This window comes from Oncorhynchus kisutch, unplaced genomic scaffold (assembly GCF_002021735.2).
Source record: "Oncorhynchus kisutch isolate 150728-3 unplaced genomic scaffold, Okis_V2 scaffold4001, whole genome shotgun sequence".
Classification (NCBI taxonomy): domain Eukaryota; kingdom Metazoa; phylum Chordata; class Actinopteri; order Salmoniformes; family Salmonidae; genus Oncorhynchus; species Oncorhynchus kisutch.
In genome coordinates, this window is record NW_022265946.1 from 31,763 (window position 1) to 53,262 (window position 21,500).

Genomic DNA, 21,500 nt, shown 5'->3' on the forward strand with positions numbered 1-21,500 from the left:
AGAGAGAGAGAGAGAAAATGGATACTCCAAGCTGTTGCGCATACAAAACGCTGCTGGCACCCAGCCATACAATGACGCGATGTGATCTTTCTCAATCATTTTTCAAAATAAAAGCCTGAAACTATGTCTAAAGACTGTCCACATCATGGGGAAGCCATAGGGAAAGGAATCTGGTTGATATCCCTTTAAATGGAGCGAAGGCAGGCTATGGAACATGGAGCTTTCAAAATAGAGTCCACTTCCTGGTTTGATTTCCTTCAGGTTTTCGCCTGCAATATCAGTTCTGTTATACTCACAGACCATATTTTGACAGTTTGGGAAACTTTAGAGTGTTTTCTATCCTAATCCAAACAATTATATGCATATTCTAGATTCTGAGCCTGAGAAATAGGCAGTTGAATTTGGGTACGTTTTTCATCCAAACATCAAAATACTGCCCCCTACACTCAAGAGGTTTTAACAGAGACTAGTGAAGCGAGGCTAACGCCAGAGACAATTCAAAATAACCATCAGCACTTACTGTAAGCCATGCTGTGGACAGGAAGAATGCAGAAGAAATTAAATGCAGAAGGTTTTAAATAAATCATTACTTCTGTTCTCAATGGAGATCTGTAATAAGTTAACGCTTTCATTAAAATGATAATATGATTTGGCTGTTGAGATAATGTGCTTTTTCTCTGCGTGTATGAGTATGTTCCTGAATGTGTATATTTGAAAGACAGAGTGTATGAAAGACAGAGTGTGTGAAAGACAGTGTGTGTGAAAGACAGAGTGTGTGAAAGACAGAGTGTGTGAAAGACAGAGTGTGTGAAAGACAGAGTGTGTGAAAGACAGAGTGTGTGAAAGACAGAGTGTGTGAAAGACAGAGTGTGTGAAAGACAGAGTGTGTGAAAGACAGCGTGTGTGAAAGATAACAGGATATGACACTTGTTTGTTTGCTAGATTACGTAACCACACGCTCGAGCGGGTTGTTGTGGTGGCAGAGGCCTACCTCAATGGAGAACTGCTTCCTCTTGAGTTTGAAGGCCAGGTCCTTGTTGTCGGGCAGATCACACACCAGGCAGTTCAGATAGGGCAGCTGACGTACATCTAGCAGACCTGGGAGAGAAGAGGACAGAGGGAAACCAATTTGGATAAAGGACAAAGTACACATCATCCATGGGTGCATCTCAATAGTCAAAGTGGCTTCCTGAATTGTCTCCTTTCCTTTCTCTGCACTGATGTGGAAACAAAGTGGATTGTGAACAGGTTATACCTGGAAGGCATTCACCACCTTCCTTAAACCTATCTTGTATTTTCAGATCAGATGAAGGCATGGACATGGGAAGAGGAAGTCACTATAGACTATTGAGATGCACCCCTCACGCACCAAAGGAGTTGTAATCGCCAGTTATGTGCCAGGCCCTCATAGACCTCCTATTAGGAGGGAGCTCAGGAGACAGGTTCCTTCGCCCTCCATGTTTCCCTCTCTCCTTCCCTCACTCTATCCTCCCTTCCAATCAGGAGCTGCAAGATTCAGCACTTGAAGCACTCAGGCAAAATGTTGTGATTATACTCAAGTAATGAGGCAGAACAAGATAAACAGGGACTTCTATTCCAGGGGACAAACTAATTGAGTTCTTATTTCAGGAAGGAAGACCGGCAGGCTGGAATGACTGTGTGTGTGTGTGTATGTGTATGTGTATGTGTATGTGTGTTTTGTGTGTGTGTGTGTGTGTGTGTGTGTGTGTGTGTGTGTGTGTGTGTGTGTGTGTGTGTGTGTGTGTGTGTGTGTGTGTGCTGTAGGGCTTGCTATACATAATATGTTGTAGATGGGAGGGGTGGTGGGTGAGAGGAATAAATAGGTTCACTTTTCATAGGAAGAGACCTTAAGAAATTCTCCCCCCCTCCGTAAATTGACATTTCATAAAACTGGAAAGCAGAGGCAGGGATGGTACAAAAGAAGGAGAAGAGAGAGAGAGAGAGAGAGAGAGAGAGAGAGAGAGAGAGAGAGAGAGAGAGAGAGAGAGAGAGAGAGAGAGAGAGAGAGGGGAATAGATGGAGAAAGAGAGGGGGATGGTACAAAAGAAGGAGAAGAGAGAGAGAGAGAGAGAGAGAGAGAGAGAGAGAGAGAGGGGAATAGATGGAGAAAGAGAGGGGGATGGTGAGTTCTCTCCTCCGTGCACTTGGGTGATTTCCTATCGCCTGATTCGCTGTGACAGGCATCCCAGCATGCTTTGAGCAGCCCTGAACTGCTGCTACAAAACGCACACACACAAAACACACAATGAACACACATTTGCAAATTCTGAAACAGAGGATGTATATTTTGATATAGGTCAAATACTGCCAGTATAGTTAAATATCAGATCAACATCTTTCTAACAGAGAGATTCAACCCTCAGCTGTGTATTATATTAAACCGTATCATTGTGCGGTGGGTGAACACAAAGCAAAACAATAGCGGTCAGTGGGACAGGTTAGGGACGTGGGACATGTCAGCATGTAAAGAAAACATTGTGTTAGAGGAGAAACTAAAAGATGCCATTTAATCACTATTCATCTGTCTCAACTAGGGCTGACTAACCAGACTGAGAGGAAAGGGGAATAAACCAGAGGAGAGGGAGAATAAACCAGAGGAGAGGGGAATAAACCAGAGGAGAGGGGGAATAACCAGAGGAGAGGGGGAATAAACCAGAGGAGAGGGGGAATAAACCAGAGGAGAGGGGGAAATAAACCAGAGGATGAGGGGGAATAAACCAGAGGAGAGGGGAATAAACCAGAGGAGAGGGGGAATAAACCAGAGGAGAGGGGGAATAAACCAGAGGAGAGGGGAATAAACCAGAGGAGAGGGGGAATAAACCAGAGGAGAGGGGAATAAACCAGAGGAAGGGGGAAAAACCAGAGGAAAGGGGGAATAAACCAGAGGAGGGGGGAATAAACCAGAGGAAAGGAGAATGGGGAATAAACCAGAGGAGAGGGGGGAAAAAACCAGAGGAGAGGGGGAATAAACCAGAGAAGAGGGAGAATAAACCAGAGGAGAGGGAGAATAAACCAGAGGAGAGGGGGAAAAACCAGAGGAGAGGGGGAAAACCAGAGGAAAGGGAGAAGGGGAATAAACCAGAGGAGAGGGGAATAAGCCAGAGGAGAGGAGAAGGGGAATAAACCAGAGGAAAGGGGGAATTAAACCAGAGGAAAGGGGGAATAAACCAGAGGAAAGGGGGAGAGGAGAGGGGAATAAACCAGAGGAAAGGGGGAGAGGAGAGGGGGAATGAACCAGAGGAAAGAGGGAATAAACCAGAGGAAAGGAGAAGGGGAATAAACCAGATGAGAGGGGGAATAAACCAGAGGAGAGGGGGAATAAACCAGAGGAAAGGGGGAATGAACCAGAGGAAAGGAGGAATAAACCAGAGGAGAGTGGGAATAAACCAGAGGAGAGGGGTAATAAACCAGAGGAGAAGGGGAGAAGAGAGGGGGAATAAACCAGAGGAAAGGGGGAATAAACCAGAGGAGAGGGGCAATAAACCAGAGGAGAGGGGCAATAAACCAGAGGAAAGGGGGAATAAACCAGAGGAAAGGGGGAGAGGAGAGGGGGAATGAACCAGAGGTAAGAGGGAGAGGAGAGGGGGAATAAACCAGAGGAAAGGGGGGATAAACCAGAGGAAAGGGGGAATAAACCAGAGGAAAGGGGGAATAAACCAGAGGAAAGGGGGAGAGGAGAGGGGGAATGAAACAGAGGAAAGGGGGAGACGAGAGGGGGAATGAACCAGAGGAAAGAGGGAATAAACCAGAGGAAAGGAGAAGGGGAATAAACCAGATGAGAGGGGGAATTAAACCAGAGGAGAGGGGGAGAGGAGAGGGGGAATAAACCAGAGGAAAGGGGGAATGAACCAGAGGAGAAGGGGAATGACCAGAGGAAAGGAGGAGAGGAGAAGGGGAATAAACCAGAGGAAATGAGAAGAGGAATAAACCAGAGGAAAAGAGCAAGAGAGAAAGAGAGAGGCATGACTAAAAATACCTCCATCTCTTAAACTGACCTTTATGTGTGGGAGAGAGAGAGTGAGGGAGTGATGGAGAGAGGGAACGTGTGTATGAGGGAGGGGGGAGAGAGAGAGAGAGAGTGTGAGGGAGTGATGGAGGGAATGTGTGTATGAGAGAGGGAGATGCTTTTATATATATATATTCCCCCTCTCAGACTGTCATCCTCCATGTCAGAGCAGACTAAACCATCTATGGAGAGAGGAGTGGACAGAGGAAAAGATGGAGAGAGTGATGGTGAAGAATATGGATTCCCCAGCATTGGTCCACTCCGCTCTACACCAGGCCTCAGGGGTATATGGGACTGGGGTTGTATGTGTGTGGAGGGAGGGCGGGAGAGAGGAGCTCTGCTGGGGGGTGAGAGGGCGAGGGGGGGAGTGCGGCGTGGCAGCTGAATCCCCCCCGGCCTGTCTAGTGAGGAGCACGTCTGATTGAGCAGCAGCCCACTAACAGGCCCTGACAGTCTGGGCTGCCCTGTGAGGGGCCTGCCTGCCTAGCCGACCAGCCTCCACAATCTCTCTCTCTCTCGCGCACACACACACACACACACCTTCTCCTTATGCACTGGCCCTGTGTGTGTGTGGGGGGGGGGGGGGGGGGGGGGTTACCGTGGTAATCTTTGTACAGGGGGTTGGTCTCTCTCTCTGAGCCTCTGAAGGACTCTAGAGCGATGGCCGTGTCACACAACCTGGTTATATTGCCCATCAGAGCTCTGTTCTGTAGGAGAGAGAGAGATGGAGAGAAGAAAGAGAGATGGAGAGTGAGGGTGAGGGAAAGAGACAAAGAAAGAGGAGAGAGAAAGATGAGTGATCACAGGTAATTGAAAACCTCCTGACGTCAGCGCTGAAATTAGATTAGGTCATCATTACCCGACGTCAGGACTTCACTACCTGCGATGTGGAGGGCGGGGCAGTTGTTGAGGTTACATGGAGAAAGGTTTGGAGGGGCAGTTGTTGAGGTTACATGGAGAAAGGTGTGGGGGGGGCAGTTGTTGAGGTCACATGGTGAAAGATGTGGGGGGGCAGTTGTTGAGGTCACATGGAGAAAGGTGTGGGGGGGGGCAGTTGTTGAGGTCACATGGAGAAAGGTGTGGGGGGGGCAGTTGTTGAGGTCACATGGAGAAAGGTGTGGGGGGGCAGTTGTGTATACATGGAGAAAGGTGTGGGGGGGCAGTTGTTGAGGTTACATGGAGAAAGGTGTGGGGGGGGCAGTTGTTGAGGTCACATGGAGAAAGGTGTGTGGGGGGCAGTTGTTGAGGTCACATGGAGAATGATGTGAGTGGGCAGTTGTTGAGGTCAGATGTAGAATGGTGTGGGGGGGGCAGTTGTTGAGGTCAGATGTAGAATGGTGTGGGGGGGCAGTTTTTGAGGTCAGATGTAGAATGGTGTGGGGGGGGCAGTTGTTGAGGTCAGATGTAGAATGGTGTGGGGGGGGCAGTTGTTGAGGTCACATGTAGAATGGTGTGGGGGGGGGCAGTTGTTGAGGTCACATGTAGAATGGTGTGGGGGGAGGCAGTTGTTGAGGTCAGATGTAGAATGGTGTGGGGTGGGCAGTTGTTGAGGTTATATGGAGAATGGTGTGGGGGGTAAAGGTAAACATTAGGAGCAGCAAGGAGGAGATGCTGCATAATATCTTTGTACCACATAACACACAAGTAGAGAGATGTGCATATGTACACTCACGCACAAAGACAAACACACATGCAACATGCACACAAGAACACAAACACACAGTTGAAGAAGGAGTGAAGGGGAGAGGATCGCTCGAGGAGGGCTCCCCCTGCTGGTCAGATCTCCCTCTGTTGTGACAGCAGAGAACAAGGAAGAGGGAGAGAGAGGAATGCAGGGTGATAGAGGAGGGAGGTTGGGAGGGAGGGACAGGGAGAGAGGAAAATGGAGAGAGGGACAGACGCAGGGAGAAAGGGACGGACGCAGGGAGAGAGGGACGGACACAGGGAGAGAGGGACAGACGCAGGGAGAGAGGGACGCAGGGAGAGAGGGACGCAGGGAGAGAGGGATGCAGGGAGAGAGGGACGCAGGGAGAGAGGGACGCAGGGAGAGAGGGACGCAGGGAGAGAGGGACGCAGGGAGAGAGGGAGAGAGGAACACAGGAAGAGAGGGAGAGAGGAAGAGCGGGACGCAGTGAGTGAGGAAGAGGGAGAGAGGAAGAGAGGGACACAGGGAGAGAGGAAGAGCGGGACGCAGTGAGTGAGGAAGAGAGGGACGCAGGGAGAGAGGAAGAGGGAGAGAGGAAGAGAGGGACACAGGGAGAGAGGAAGAGTGGGACGCAGGGATGGTGGGAGTCTTCTATTATTCATCTCCTCAGCCTCTTAAATCATTAAGGTCCTCCTCTCTGTGTTGGCTGCCTGCCACCTGCCTGATGCAGTTTTCATGCCTTCCTGTCTTATCTTCCTTTCTTGTTCTCCATCCTTTACACTTGTGTTCTACTGTTAAAGTATGCATGTCCCCCTAGTCAGGCCTCAGAGCACTTAGAGGCTGAGGTCAGTCACACACAGAAATTAAACCCGGGGTGAGCGAAATTACTTAGCACACATTTTAATTGTACTGTTAAGAGGGGTGGGCCACCAATAGTGTGTGTGTGGTCTGTGATTTTAGGATGGCCAACGAAATGAACATCCTGTCTATAATTTTCAGCTATACTTTTCGTGGCTGTTTATTTACCACCACAGTCAGATGCTGGCACTAAGACTGAACTCAGTCAGCTGTATAAGGAAATAAGCAAACAGGAAACCACTCACCCAGAGGCGGCGCTCCTAGTGGCCGGAGACTTTAATGCAGGGAAACTTAAATCACTTCTACAAAACTGTATCAACATGTTAAATGTGCAACCAGAGGGAAAAAAATTCTAGATCACCTGTACTCTACACACAGAGACGCGTACAAAGCTCTCCCTCGCCCTCCATTTGATAAATCCGACCACAACTATCCTCCTAATTCCGGCTTACAAGCAAAAATTAAAGCAGGAAGCCCCAGTGACTCGGTCTACAAAAAATGGTCAGATGAAGCAGATGCTAAACTACAGGACTGTTTTGCTATCACAGACTGGAACATGTTCCAGGATTCTTCCGATGACATTGAGGAATACACCACATCAGTCACTGGCTTTATCAATAAGTGCATTGAGGACGTCGTCCCCACAGTGACTGTACGTACATACCCCAACCAGAAGCCATGGATTACAGGCAACATTCGCACTGAGCTAAAGGGTACAGCTGACGCTTTCAAATAAAATTTAAAAAAGGTGCTGGACTCTAACCCGGAAGCTTACAAGAAATCCCGCTATGCCCTGAGACGAACCATCAAACAGGCAAAGCGTCAATACAGGACTAAGATTGAATCCTACTACACCGGCTCAGACGCTCGTCAGATGTGGCAGGGCTTGCAAACTATTACAGACTACAAAGGGAAGCACAGCCGCGAGCTGCCCAGTGACACAAACCTACCAGATGAGCTAAATCACTTCTATGCTCGCTTCGAGGCAAGCAACACTGAGGCATACACGAGAGCATCAGCTGTTCCGTAGCGTCCATAGTCATGGAGTGCTTTGAAAGGCTGGTAATGGCTCACATCAACACCATTATCCCAGAAACCCTAGACCCACTCCAATTTGCATACAGCCCAAACAGATCCACAGATGATGCAAGCTCTATTGCACTCCACACTGCCCTTTCCCAACTGGACAAAAGGAACACCTATGTGAGAATGCTGTTCATTGACAACAGCTCAGTGTTCAACACCATAGTACCCTCAAAGCTCATCACCAAGCTAAGGATCCTGGGACTAAACACCTCCCTCTGCAACTGGATCCTGGACTTCCTGACAGGCCGTCCCCAGGTGGTGAGGGTAGGGAGCAACACATCTGCCACGCTGATCCTCAACACTGGAGCTCCCCAGGGGCGCGTGCTCAGTCCCCTCCTGCACTCCCCGTTCACCCACGACTGCATGGCCAGGCACGACTCCAACACCATCATTAAGTTTGCTGACAACACTGGTAGGCCTGATCACCGACAATGATGAGACAGTCTATAGGGAGGAGGTCAGAGACCTGGCCGGGTGGTACCAGAATAACAACCTATACCTCAACGTAACCAATACTAAGGAGATGATTGTGGACTACAGGAAAAGGAGCACCGAGCACGTCCCCATTCTCATCGATGGGGCTGTAGTGGAGTAGGTCGAGAGCTTCAAATTCCTTGATGTCCACATCAACAACAAACTAGATTGGTCCAAACACACCAAGATTGTCGTGAAGAGGGCACGACAAAGCCTATTCCCCCTCAGGAAACTAAAAAGATTTGTCATGGGTCCTAAGATCCTCAAAAGGTTCTACAGCTACAACATCGAGAGCATCCTGACCAGTTGCATCACTGCCTGGTGCGGCAATTGCTCGGCCTCTGACAGCAAGGCACTTCAGAGGGTAGTGCGTACGGCTAAGCTGCCTGCCATCCAGGACCTCTACACCAGTCGGTGTCAGAGGAAGGCCCTAAGAATTGTCAAAGACCCCAGCCACCCGTCATAGACTGTTCTCTCTACTACCGCATGGCAAGCGGTACCGGAGTGCCAAGTCTAGGACAACAAGGCTTCTCAACAGTTTTTACCCCCAAGCCATAAGTCTCCTGAACAGGTAACCAAATGGTTACCCGGACTATCTGCATTGTGTCCTACCACCCGCCAACCCCTCTTTTTACACTTCTGCTACTCTCTGTTCATCATACATGCACAGTCACTTTAACGATACCTACATGTACATACTACCTCAATAAGCCTGACTAACAGGTGTCTGTATATAGCCTTGCTACTCTTTTTTCAAATGTATTTTTACTGTTGTTTTATTTCTTTACTTACCTACACACACACACACACACACACACACACACACACACACACACACACACACACATTTTTTTTCGCACCATTGGTTAGAGCCTGTAAGTAAGCATTTCACTGTAAGGTTTACACCTGTTGTATTCGGCGCACATGACAAATAAACTTTAATATGATTTGTCTGTCCCCTCACTGTCTGATCCACCGCGTCGGCTTCTCCTTCACAACTGCCAAAATAAAGGAAACACCAACAGTGTCTTAATAGGGCGTTGGGCCACCAAGAGCCAACAGAACAGCTTCAAGGAGCCATGGCATAGATTCTACCAGTGTCTGGAACTCTATTGGAGGGATGTGACAACATTCTTTCACGATCAATTTCATAATTTGGTGTTTTGGTGATGGAAAATAGTCTCAGGCGCCGCTCCAGAATCTCCCATAAGCGTTCAATTGGGTTGAGATCTGGTGACTGATGCACACACCCTTTAAACCCCCTATGCTCCTTAGAGACCTCTCTTTCAAAGTCACTGAGATCTCTTCTTCTAGCCATGTTAGCCAAAAAAATGGGCAACTGGGAATTTTTATACATGACCCTAAGCATGATGGGATGTTAATTGCTTAATTACCTCAAGAACCACATGTGTGTGGAAGCATCTGCTTTCAATATACTATGTATGCCTCATTTACTCAAGTGTTTCCGTGATTTTGGCAGTTACCTGTAGGTCATCAGACAACATATCACAATCAATAAACCAAATGCCGATGTCTTGCCGTTTCAATGCAGTTATTCTTTCCCCTATATGCAGTCGTGGACAAAGGTTTTGAGAATGACACAAATATTAATTTCCACAAAGTTTGCTGCTTCGGTGTCTTTAGATATTTTTGTCAGATGTTACTATGGAATACTGAAGTATAATTACAAGCATTTCAAAGTGTCAAAGGCTTTTATTGACAATTACATGAAGTTGATGCCAAAGAGTCAATATTTGCAGTGTTGACTCTCCTTTTTCAAGACCTCTGCAATCCACCCTGGCATGCTGTCAATTAACTTCTGGGCCACATCCTGACTGATGGCAGCCCATCCTTGCATTATCAAAGCTTGGAGTTTGTCAGAATTTTTTGGGTTTTTGTTTGTCCACCCACCTCTTGAGGACTGACCACAAATTCTCAATGGGATTAAGGTCTGGGGAGATTCCTGGCCATGGACCCAAATATTTTTGGGTCCATGGCCACCTTATAAGAATGTGAAATGTCAGAAAAATAGTAGAGAGAATGATTTATTTCAGCTTTTATTTCTTTCATCACATTCCCAGTGGGTCAGAAGTTAACGTACGCTCAATTAGCATTCCTGAGCGGTATGACGGCTGCGTGGTCCCATGGTGTTTATACTTGCGTACTATTGTTTGTTCAGATAAATGTGGTACCTTCAGGCGTTTGGAAATTGCTCCCAAGGATGAAGCCGACTTGTGGAGGTCTACAATTTTTTTTCTGAGGTCTTGGCTGATATTTTTTGATTTTCCCATGATGTCAAGCGAAGAGGCACTGAGTTTGAAGTTAGGCCTTGAAATACAATAGCAATGTCAATAAGAAGCTTCTAAAGCCATGACATCATTTTCTGGAATTTTCCAAGCTGTTTAAAGGCACAGTCAACTTAGTGTATGTAAACTTCTGACCCACTGGAATTGTGATACAGTGAATTATAAGTGAACTAAACTGTCTGTAAACAATTGTTGGAAAAAGTACTTGTGTCATGTACAAAGTAGATGTCCTAACCGACTTGCCAAAACCATAGTTTGTTAACAAGACATTTGTGGTGGTTGAAAAACGAGTTTTAATGACTCCAACCTAAGTGTATGTAAATTTCCGACTCTATGTGATTTGACATAATTTTATCTGTGGCCAATGACCTTGAATCTTCTTGGATGGGCACTTCTAATGTAACTAAGGCAGCACCCAAGGGGCTTGAATTTCCATCTCTACCCTTAGATTTGTCGGTGACGTAGTGTCCCCATGAGTGACAGAACACTGAGCCAATCACGGCGCAAATAGAGAACATTACCAACCCCTAAGTTCTGTATTTTCCACTGGCTGCCCCTCCACCACAGACAGCACTGAGCTAGGCTGAAACACCTGCATTTTGGAGCTACCTTACTCAAGAAAGCAAAAAAGAGACCAAGTTTGTATGTGGCTTTATTAACTCAATATTTTTTAATTTTTCCAAACTGATGTGTGACACGTATTAATGTCAACATTACATGCAAAACATGCATCCCTCAAAAAAATAATATATATTATTATTTTTAGCTAAAAAAGGTAGGGATCAAAACTAGTGGGGCTCTGAATGACGGGTGTGTGTGATGAGCAAGGGGACCGAGGTCCTGATTAAAGTTTCAAGTGGACTGTGGCACTGGGCGGTGTGAGGAGGCTTTCTGTGCATCACTCTTCCTCCCTGGGTGTGGGTGTTTAATAATGGATAGCCCAGCTAGCCCCACTGCTGCCAGTCTAGACTGTCTGTGGCTGAGAGAGACCAGACTAACCAACTAGCTAAATAAAGCTTCCTCTATCACAGTCACGTGTTGTTATACCTCCAACATCACGTGTTGTTATAACTCCAACATCACGTGTTGCTATACCTCCAACATCACGTGTTGCTATACCTCCAACATCACGTGTTGCTATACCTCCAACATCACGTGTTGCTATACCTCCAACATCACGTGTTGCTATACCTCCAACATCACGTGTTGCTATACCTCCAACATCACGTGTTGTTATACCTCCAACATCACGTGTTGTTATACCTCCAACATCACGTGTTGCTATACCTCCAACATCACGTGTTGCTATACCTCCAACATCACGTGTTGCTATACCTCCAACATCAGTTTGCTATCCTCCAACATCACGTGTTGCTATATCTCCAACATCACGTGTTGCTATATCTCCAACATCACGTGTTGCTATACCTCCAACATCACGTGTTGCTATACCTCCAACATCACGTGTTGTTATACCTCCAACATCACGTGTTGCTATACCTCCAACATCACGTGTTGTTATACCTCCAGCATCACGTGTTGTTATACCTCCAACATCACGTGTTGTTATACCTCCAACATCACGTGTTGCTATACCTCCAACATCACGTGTTGTTATACCTCCAACATCACGTGTTGCTATACCTCCAACATCACGTGTTGCTATACCTCCAACATCACGTGTTGTTATACCTCCAACATCACGTGTTGTTATACCTCCAACATCACGTGTTGCTATACCTCCAACATCACGTGTTGCTATACCTCCAACATCACGTGTTGCTATACCTCCAACATCACATGTTGCTATATCTCCAACATCACGTGTTGCTATACCTCCAACATCACGTATTGCTATACCTCCAACATCACGTGTTGCTATACCTCCAACATCACGTGTTGCTATACCTCCAACATCACGTGTTGCTATACCTCCAACATCACGTGTTGCTATACCTCCAACATCACGTGTTGCTATACCTCCAACATCACGTGTTGCTATACCTCCAACATCACGTGTTGCTATACCTCCAACATCACGTGTTGTTATACCTCCAACATCACGTGTTGTTATACCTCCAACATCACGTGTTGCTATACCTCCAACATCACGTGTTGCTATACCTCCAACATCACGTGTTGCTATACCTCCAACATCACGTGTTGTTATACCTCCAACATCACGTGTTGTTATACCTCCAACATCACGTGTTGTTATACCTCCAACATCACGTGTTGTTATACCTCCAACATCACGTGTTGCTATACCTCCAACATCACGTGTTGCTATACCTCCAACATCACGTGTTGCTATACCTCCAACATCACGTGTTGTTATACCTCCACATCACGTGTTGTTATACCTCCAACATCACGTGTTGTTATACCTCCAACATCACGTGTTGTTATACCTCCAACATCACGTGTTGTTATACCTCCAACATCACGTGTTGCTATACCTCCAACATCACGTGTTGCTATACCTCCAACATCACGTGTTGCTATACCTCCAACATCACGTGTTGTTATACCTCCAACATCACGTGTTGTTATACCTCCAACATCACGTGTTGTTATACCTCCAACATCACGTGTTGCTATACCTCCAACATCACGTGTTGCTATACCTCCAACATCACGTGTTGCTATACCTCCAACATCACGTGTTGCTATACCTCCAACATCACGTGTTGCTATACCTCCAACATCACGTGTTGCTATACCTCCAACATCACGTGTTGCTATACCTCCAACATCACATGTTGCTATATCTCCAACATCACGTGTTGCTATACCTCCAACATCACGTATTGCTATACCTCCAACATCACGTGTTGCTATACCTCCAACATCACGTGTTGCTATACCTCCAACATCACGTGTTGCTATACCTCCAACATCACGTGTTGCTATACCTCCAACATCACGTGTTGCTATACCTCCAACATCACGTGTTGCTATACCTCCAACATCACGTGTTGCTATACCTCCAACATCACGTGTTGTTATACCTCCAACATCACGTGTTGCTATACCTCCAACATCACGTGTTGCTATACCTCCAACATCACGTGTTGCTATACCTCCAACATCACGTGTTGCTATACCTCCAACATCACGTGTTGTTATACCTCCAACATCACGTGTTGTTATACCTCCAACATCACGTGTTGTTATACCTCCAACATCACGTGTTGTTATACCTCCAACATCACGTGTTGCTATACCTCCAACATCACGTGTTGCTATACCTCCAACATCACGTGTTGCTATACCTCCAACATCACGTGTTGTTATACCTCCAACATCACGTGTTGTTATACCTCCAACATCACGTGTTGTTATACCTCCAACATCACGTGTTGCTATACCTCCAACATCACGTGTTGCTATACCTCCAACATCACGTGTTGCTATACCTCCAACATCACGTGTTGCTATACCTCCAACATCACGTGTTGCTATACCTCCAACATCACGTGTTGCTATACCTCCAACATCACGTGTTGCTATACCTCCAACATCACGTGTTGCTATACCTCCAACATCACGTGTTGCTATACCTCCAACATCACGTGTTGCTATACCTCCAACATCACGTGTTGCTATACCTCCAACATCACGTGTTGCTATACCTCCAACATCACGTGTTGCTATACCTCCAACATCACGTGTTGCTATACCTCCAACATCACGTGTTGCTATACCTCCAACATCACGTGTTGCTATACCTCCAACATCACGTGTTGTTATACCTCCAACATCACGTGTTGCTATACCTCCAACATCACGTGTTGCTATACCTCCAACATCACGTGTTGCTATACCTCCAACATCACGTGTTGCTATATCTCCAACATCACGTGTTGCTATACCTCCAACATCACGTATTGCTATACCTCCAACATCACGTGTTGCTATACCTCCAACATCACGTGTTGCTATACCTCCAACATCACGTGTTGCTATACCTCCAACATCACGTGTTGCTATACCTCCAACATCACGTGTTGCTATACCTCCAACATCACGTGTTGCTATACCTCCAACATCACGTGTTGTTATACCTCCAACATCACGTGTTGTTATACCTCCAACATCACGTGTTGTTATACCTCCAACATCACGTGTTGCTATACCTCCAACATCACGTGTTGCTATACCTCCAACATCACGTGTTGCTATACCTCCAACATCACGTGTTGTTATACCTCCAACATCACGTGTTGTTATACCTCCAACATCACGTGTTGTTATACCTCCAACATCACGTGTTGTTATACCTCCAACATCACGTGTTGCTATACCTCCAACATCACGTGTTGCTATACCTCCAACATCACGTGTTGTTATACCTCCAACATCACGTGTTGTTATACCTCCAACATCACGTGTTGTTATACCTCCAACATCACGTGTTGCTATACCTCCAACATCACGTGTTGCTATACCTCCAACATCACGTGTTGCTATACCTCCAACATCACGTGTTGCTATACCTCCAACATCACGTGTTGCTATACCTCCAACATCACGTGTTGCTATATCTCCAACATCACGTGTTGTTATACCTCCAACATCACGTGTTGCTATATCTCCAACATCACGTGTTGCTATATCTCCAACATCACATGTTGCTATACCTCCAACATCACGTGTTGCTATATCTCCAACATCACGTGTTGCTATATCTCCAACATCACGTGTTGCTATATCTCCAACATCACTTGTTGCTATATCTCCAACATCACGTGTTGCTATATCTCCAACATCACGTGTTGCTATACCTCCAACATCACGTGTTGTTATACCTCCAACATCACGTGTTGCTATATCTCCAACATCACGTGTTGCTATATCTCCAACATCACGTGTTGCTATAAATCCAGCATCACGTGTTGCTATATCTCCAACATCACGTGTTGTTATACCTCCAACATCACGTGTTGCTATACCTCCAACATCACGTGTTGCTATAAATCCAGCATCACGTGTTGCTATATCTCCAACATCACGTGTTGTTATACCTCCAACATCACGTGTTGTTATACCTCCAACATCACGTGTTGCTATACCTCCAACATCACGTGTTGCTATACCTCCAACATCACGTGTTGCTATACCTCCAACATCACGTGTTGCTATACCTCCAACATCACGTGTTGCTATACCTCCAACATCACGTGTTGCTATACCTCCAACATCACGTGTTGCTATACCTCCAACATCACGTGTTGCTATACCTCCAACATCACGTGTTGCTATACCTCCAACATCACGTGTTGCTATACCTCCAACATCACGTGTTGCTATACCTCCAACATCACGTGTTGCTATACCTCCAACATCACGTGTTGCTATACCTCCAACATCACGTGTTGCTATACCTCCAACATCACGTGTTGCTATACCTCCAACATCACGTATTGCTATACCTCCAACATCACGTGTTGCTATACATATACCTCCAGCATCACGTGTTGCTATACCTCCAACATCACGTGTTGCTATATCTCCAACATCACGTGTTGCTATACCTCCAACATCACGTATTGCTATACCTCCAACATCACGTGTTGCTATACCTCCAACATCACGTGTTGCTATATCTCCAACATCACGTGTTGCTATACCTCCAACATCACGTATTGCTATACCTCCAACATCACGTGTTGCTATACTTCCAACATCACGTGTTGCTATACCTCCAGCATCACGTTGCTATAACTCCAACATCACGTATTGCTATACCTCCAACATCACGTGGTTGCTATACCTCCAACATCACGTGTTGTTATACCTCCAACATCACGTGTTGCTATACCTCCAACATCACGTATTGCTATACCTCCAACATCACGTGTTGCTATACCTCCAACATCACGTATTGCTATACCTCCAACATCACGTGTTGCTATACCTCCAGCATCACGTGTTGCTATACCTCCAACATCACGTGTTGCTATATCTCCAACATCACGTGTTGCTATACCTCCAACATCACGTATTGCTATACCTCCAACATCACGTGTTGCTATACCTCCAACATCACGTGTTGCTATACCTCCAGCATCACGTGTTGCTATACCTCCAACATCACGTATTGCTATACCTCCAACATCACGTGGTTGCTATACCTCCAACATCACGTGTTGTTATACCTCCAACATCACGTGTTGCTATACCTCCAACATCACGTATTGCTATACCTCCAACATCACGTATTGCTATACCTCCAACATCACGTGTTGTTATACCTCCAACATCACGTGTTGCTATACCTCCAACATCACGTGTTGCTATACCTCCAACATCACGTGTTGCTATACCTCCAACATCACGTGGTTGTTATACCTCCAACATCACGTGGTTGTTATACCTCCAACATCACGTGTTGCTATACCTCCAACATCACGTGTTGCTATACCTCCAACATCACGTGTTGCTATAAATCCAGCATCACGTGTTGCTATATCTCCAGCATCACGTGTTGCTATATCTCCAACATCACGTGTTGTTATACCTCCAGCATCACGTGTTGCTATACCTCCAGCATCACGTGTTGCTATATCTCCAACATCACGTGTTGCTATACCTCCAACATCACGTGTTGCTATACCTCCAACAGCACGTGGTTGTTACAGGGTGGGGGGGGGGGGTAGAGAATCAGATATGAAGGGTTTAGTATTCAGGCCAGAGAGGGACAGTCAGTGGTCACTATGGCATCGTTGTCCATACTACCTCTCAGGACAGGGTTAGGGGGTACAGGGTAGGGCCCGGGAACATACCAGTATCGCAATTCTTGTTAGTATTGTGGCAAGGAAACAAAACACATAGCGGATTTAACTTCTTTAGGAAAACAGCCGAAATGTTGGAAACAAAACCTCATTATGATGTCATCTAGAGTCCCATGTATTTATGTTCCAAGCTATAGCATACAATAAAGGTTCAACTATATTGACAAACATTTAAATTATTATTGGGTCTTATGGATGCGGAAGGCTTCTATTTAGCCTAGATATCATTTTATAAGCCCTGAATTCATTAGATTATTGCTGACTGTTTGAAATGCAGTGTATTTGACCTGAAATTGTGCAACAACGCTTATTACGAGAAAACGTAAACAAATATACTGTATATCGTGAAATCACCCATGATTCAAGATATGATTTTTAGGCCATATCGCCCAGCCCTACATCAGATCGGTCTGGATGTTTGTTCTAGCGAGTGTGGTTCTGTGGCCGAGTTTCTGGGAGAGAGCCACCGTCTGCCATATGCCCCTACCTACTCCACACTGAGGGTCCAGAGTAAGGACAAACACACACCACACACACACACACACACACACACACAAAGTAGTCAAACTTAGGCAGGAAATGCCAACAACGAACAGTGAGCAATTGTATAAAAAACGAATAATGAAAGATGAGCATTATAAGTTTGAAGTGTGGGAGAGGTGAAACAATTATTGTTATCGATCAATAGTGACAAACCTCCTGACACTGAGAATGGTAGCTGACTCTATAGCCACTCCTATCTGTCATATTTTTTATCTGAGCCTAGAAGAATGTCTTTGTCCTCAGGCCTGGAGGGAAGCCAGTCATTCCACTACCCAAGAGTGGTAAAGTGGCCTTTACTGGTTCTAACAGCAGACCTATCAGCTTGCTGCCAGATCTTAACAAACTGTTGGAATAAATTATGTTTGACCAAATACAATGCCATTTCTCTGTAAACAAATTAACAACAGACTTTCAGCATGCTTATAGAGAAGGGCGCTCAAAATGTACTGCATTGACAAAAATGACTGACGATTGGTTAAAATACATTGATAATAAGAAGATTGTGGGAGCTGTACTGTTAGATTTCAGTGCAGCCTTTGATATTATTGACCATTACCTGTTGTTGAGAAAGCTCAAAAAAAAAGTTTTAATCGAACTCAAAGGGTTTTCTTTAATGGAAGCTTCTCTAATGTCAAACATGTAAAGTGTGGTGTACCGCAGGGCAACTCTCTAGGCCCTTTACTCTTATCGATTTTTACAAAAGACGTGCCACTAGCATTAAACAAAGCATGTGTGTCCATGTATGCTGATGATTCAACCATATGCGCGTCAGCAACCACAGCTAATGAAGTCATTGAAACACTTAAAGAGTTGAAGTCAGTTTTGGAATGGGTAGTCAGTAATAAACTGGTCCTGAACATCTCTAAAACTAAATTCAATGGTTGTAAAGATGGGGAGAGGTCTCTCCGCAATAAAGAGACACTCTGCTTTTTTGACACCACACTTCACAAAGCAACTCCTGCAGGCTCTAGTTTTATCTTATCTTGGTTATTGTCCAGTCATATGGTCAAGTACTGCAAAGAAGGACCTAGTTAAGCTGCAGCTGGTCCAGAACAGAGAGTCACGCCTTTCTCTTCATTGTAATCAGTGGACTAATATTAATACTGTGCTTGACAGTCTGTCTTGGCTAAGAGTTGAGGAAAGACTGAATGCATCACTTCTTGTTTCTATAAGAAACAATGTGTTGTACGTTCCAAATGATTTGAATAGTCAATTTACACACAGCACTGACACACATTTACACCACTAGACATGCAAGCAGGGGTCTTTTCACAGTCCCCAAGTCCAGAACAAATTCAAAGAAACGTACAGTATTATACAGAGCCATGAGTGCATGGATCTCCTATCTCATATAGTGAACCGCAAACCTGGTTTCAAAAAACAAATAAAGCAACACCTCACGGGGCGACGCCTCTGCCCCATGTGACCTACTTGTTGTGTGTATGTACTGACATGTGTAACTGATAGATGAACACACACACTACATGTTCATGTTTTAAATATATGTCAATTGTAAATTCTTGTGTCGGACGCCATATAAGAATAGCTGTCGCCATTGGCATCGGGCTAATGGGGATCCTAATTAATCTAATCAAATAGAACACACAGAATGTATAGATGCATGTAATTACAGCAACAACAACCAACAAAGAGGTTCAAATCAAATGTGTATATGTCACATGCTTCGTAAACAACAGGTGTAGACTAACAGTGAAACAGTCCTCTGAATGCAGTCCATTAGAGCCTAAGCCACATGCCATCCCTGCTTGTCCAATGGATGAATGGCTGAGGACTCACAGAATAAGAGTCCAACATCGAGCCTTGTCCCATTGAGAGACTGGGTGACTAAGCCAACATTGAGCCTTGTCCCATTGAGAGACTGGGTGACTAAGCCAACATAGAGCCTTGTCCCATTGAGAGACTGGGTGGCTAAGCCAACATAGAGCCTTGTCCCATTGAGAGGCTGGGTGGCTAAGCCAACATAGAGCCTTGTCCCATTGAGAGACTGGGTGGCTAAGCCAACATAGAGCCTTGTCCCATTGAGAGACTGGGTGGCTAAGCCAACATAGAGCCTTGTCCCATTGAGAGACTGGGTGACTAAGCCAACATAGAGCCTTGTCCCATTGAGAGACTGGGTGGCTAAGCCAACATAGAGCCTTGTCCCATTGAGAGGCTGGGTGGCTAAGCCAACATAGAGCCTTGTCCCATTGAGAGACTGGGTGGTTAAGCCAACATAGAGCCTTGTCCCATTGAGAGACTGGGTGACTAAGCCAACATAGAGCCTTGTCCCATTGAGAGACTGGGTGGCTAAGCCAACATAGTGCCTTGTCCCATTGAGAGACTGGGTGACTAAGCCAATATCGAGCCATGTCCCATTGAGAGACTGGGTTGAATTGCCCACAATGTCAAGAGGCCCAGTCAAAACAAAAGGGGGCAATGTAGCAGCCCACTGAGGACAGGGCAGAGCAGCCTTCAGTAGGCCCAACACACACACACAGGCGGACGTGTACACACAAACGGATGGACGTGTGCATACACACACACACAGACAGCAAAGTGGACCCCTCTTTCAATTCTGAAACAGTGAGACCCACTGGCTTCATATGACCACATACTGTAGTCTAACCCTGGTGACACTGCGCTCCAGGGTGTTGACCATACACATACTGTAGTTTAACCCTGGTGACACTGCGCTCCAGGGTGTTGACCAATCACATACAGTAGTCTAACCCTGGTGACACTGTGCTGCAGGGTGTTGACCATACACATACTGTAGTCTAACCCTGGTGACACTGTGCTCCAGGGTGTTGACCATATACACACTGTAGTCTAACCCTGGTGACACTGCGCTCCAGGGTGTTGACCATACACATACTGTAGTCTAACCCTGGTGACACTGTGCTCCAGGGTGTTGACCATACACATACTGTAGTCTAACCCTGGTGACACTGTGCTCCAGGGTGTTGACAATACACATACTGTAGTCTAACCCTGGTGACACTGTGCTCCAGGGTGTTGACCATACACATACTGTAGTCTAACCCTGGTGACACTGTGCTCCAGGGTGTTGACCATACACATACTGTAGTCTAACCCTGGTGACACTGTTCTCCAGGGTGTTGATTCCTGTTAACAACACTACTGATAATCCATAGAACAATGTTACATGTGAAAGGTGATGAACATGAATTGAAAATGCTGGGGTGCATGTGACACGCCTATGTGCCCTTTGTGACAGTCTTAGTGCCCGGCACATACTCATACCTGGATGAGGTGTGAGGGCACGGTAACCACAGCAACAGAGAGCGATGACCTCAGCATGGCCCGGAGGCCGTAAAGGAAAGTGGTGAGGGCGTGGCCGTGGCTTGGGGTTTCACGGCAACACAGGTCGTCATCCCACAGGGCGGAGCCGAGGGAGTGCAGCCCGATCCGTAGGATGTTCCGTGACTTGGTCTGTGAGAGAGAGAGAGAGAGAGAGAGAGAGAGAGAGAGAGAGAGAGGGAGAGAGAGAAGAACACAGAGAGAGAAGAACACAGAGAGAGAAACAGAGAGAGAGAAACAGAGAGAGAGAGAGAGAGAGAGATACTGAGACTCTTGATAAAAACAGTGCATGTAAGGAATTGTCATGGAGTTCCATGCCTCATATGTTGTTGAAATGACACATTATCATTGCATTTTTAACTAAAATATTGGGCATGTGTCTATGACCGTAGAAAATACTTATTATATTTCTGTTGGTAATTAAAACCCCTCACGTTGTGGTA

The 21,500-nt window shown here is 45.9% G+C and overlaps 1 protein-coding gene across 3 annotated transcripts in view; it reads right to left on the minus strand.

Annotated features, from left to right (window-relative positions):
- Positions 1 to 836: 836 nt before the first annotated feature.
- The window catches only part of LOC116373006 (elongator complex protein 4-like), a 45,513-nt gene continuing 24,849 nt past the window's right edge, over positions 837 to 21,500 (minus strand). For 2 of the 3 annotated variants that reach the window (XM_031821626.1, XM_031821628.1), the window contains exons 7-9: positions 21,001 to 21,189; positions 4,626 to 4,734; positions 837 to 1,098 (exon numbers count right to left, since the gene is read on the minus strand). In XM_031821626.1, coding sequence (XP_031677486.1) covers positions 944 to 1,098; positions 4,626 to 4,734; positions 21,001 to 21,189 — 453 coding nt within the window. In that variant the 3' untranslated portion in view covers positions 837 to 943. The remainder of the gene's footprint in view (positions 1,099 to 4,625; positions 4,735 to 21,000; positions 21,190 to 21,500) is intronic. The other variant, XM_031821627.1, reaches the window with a different exon arrangement.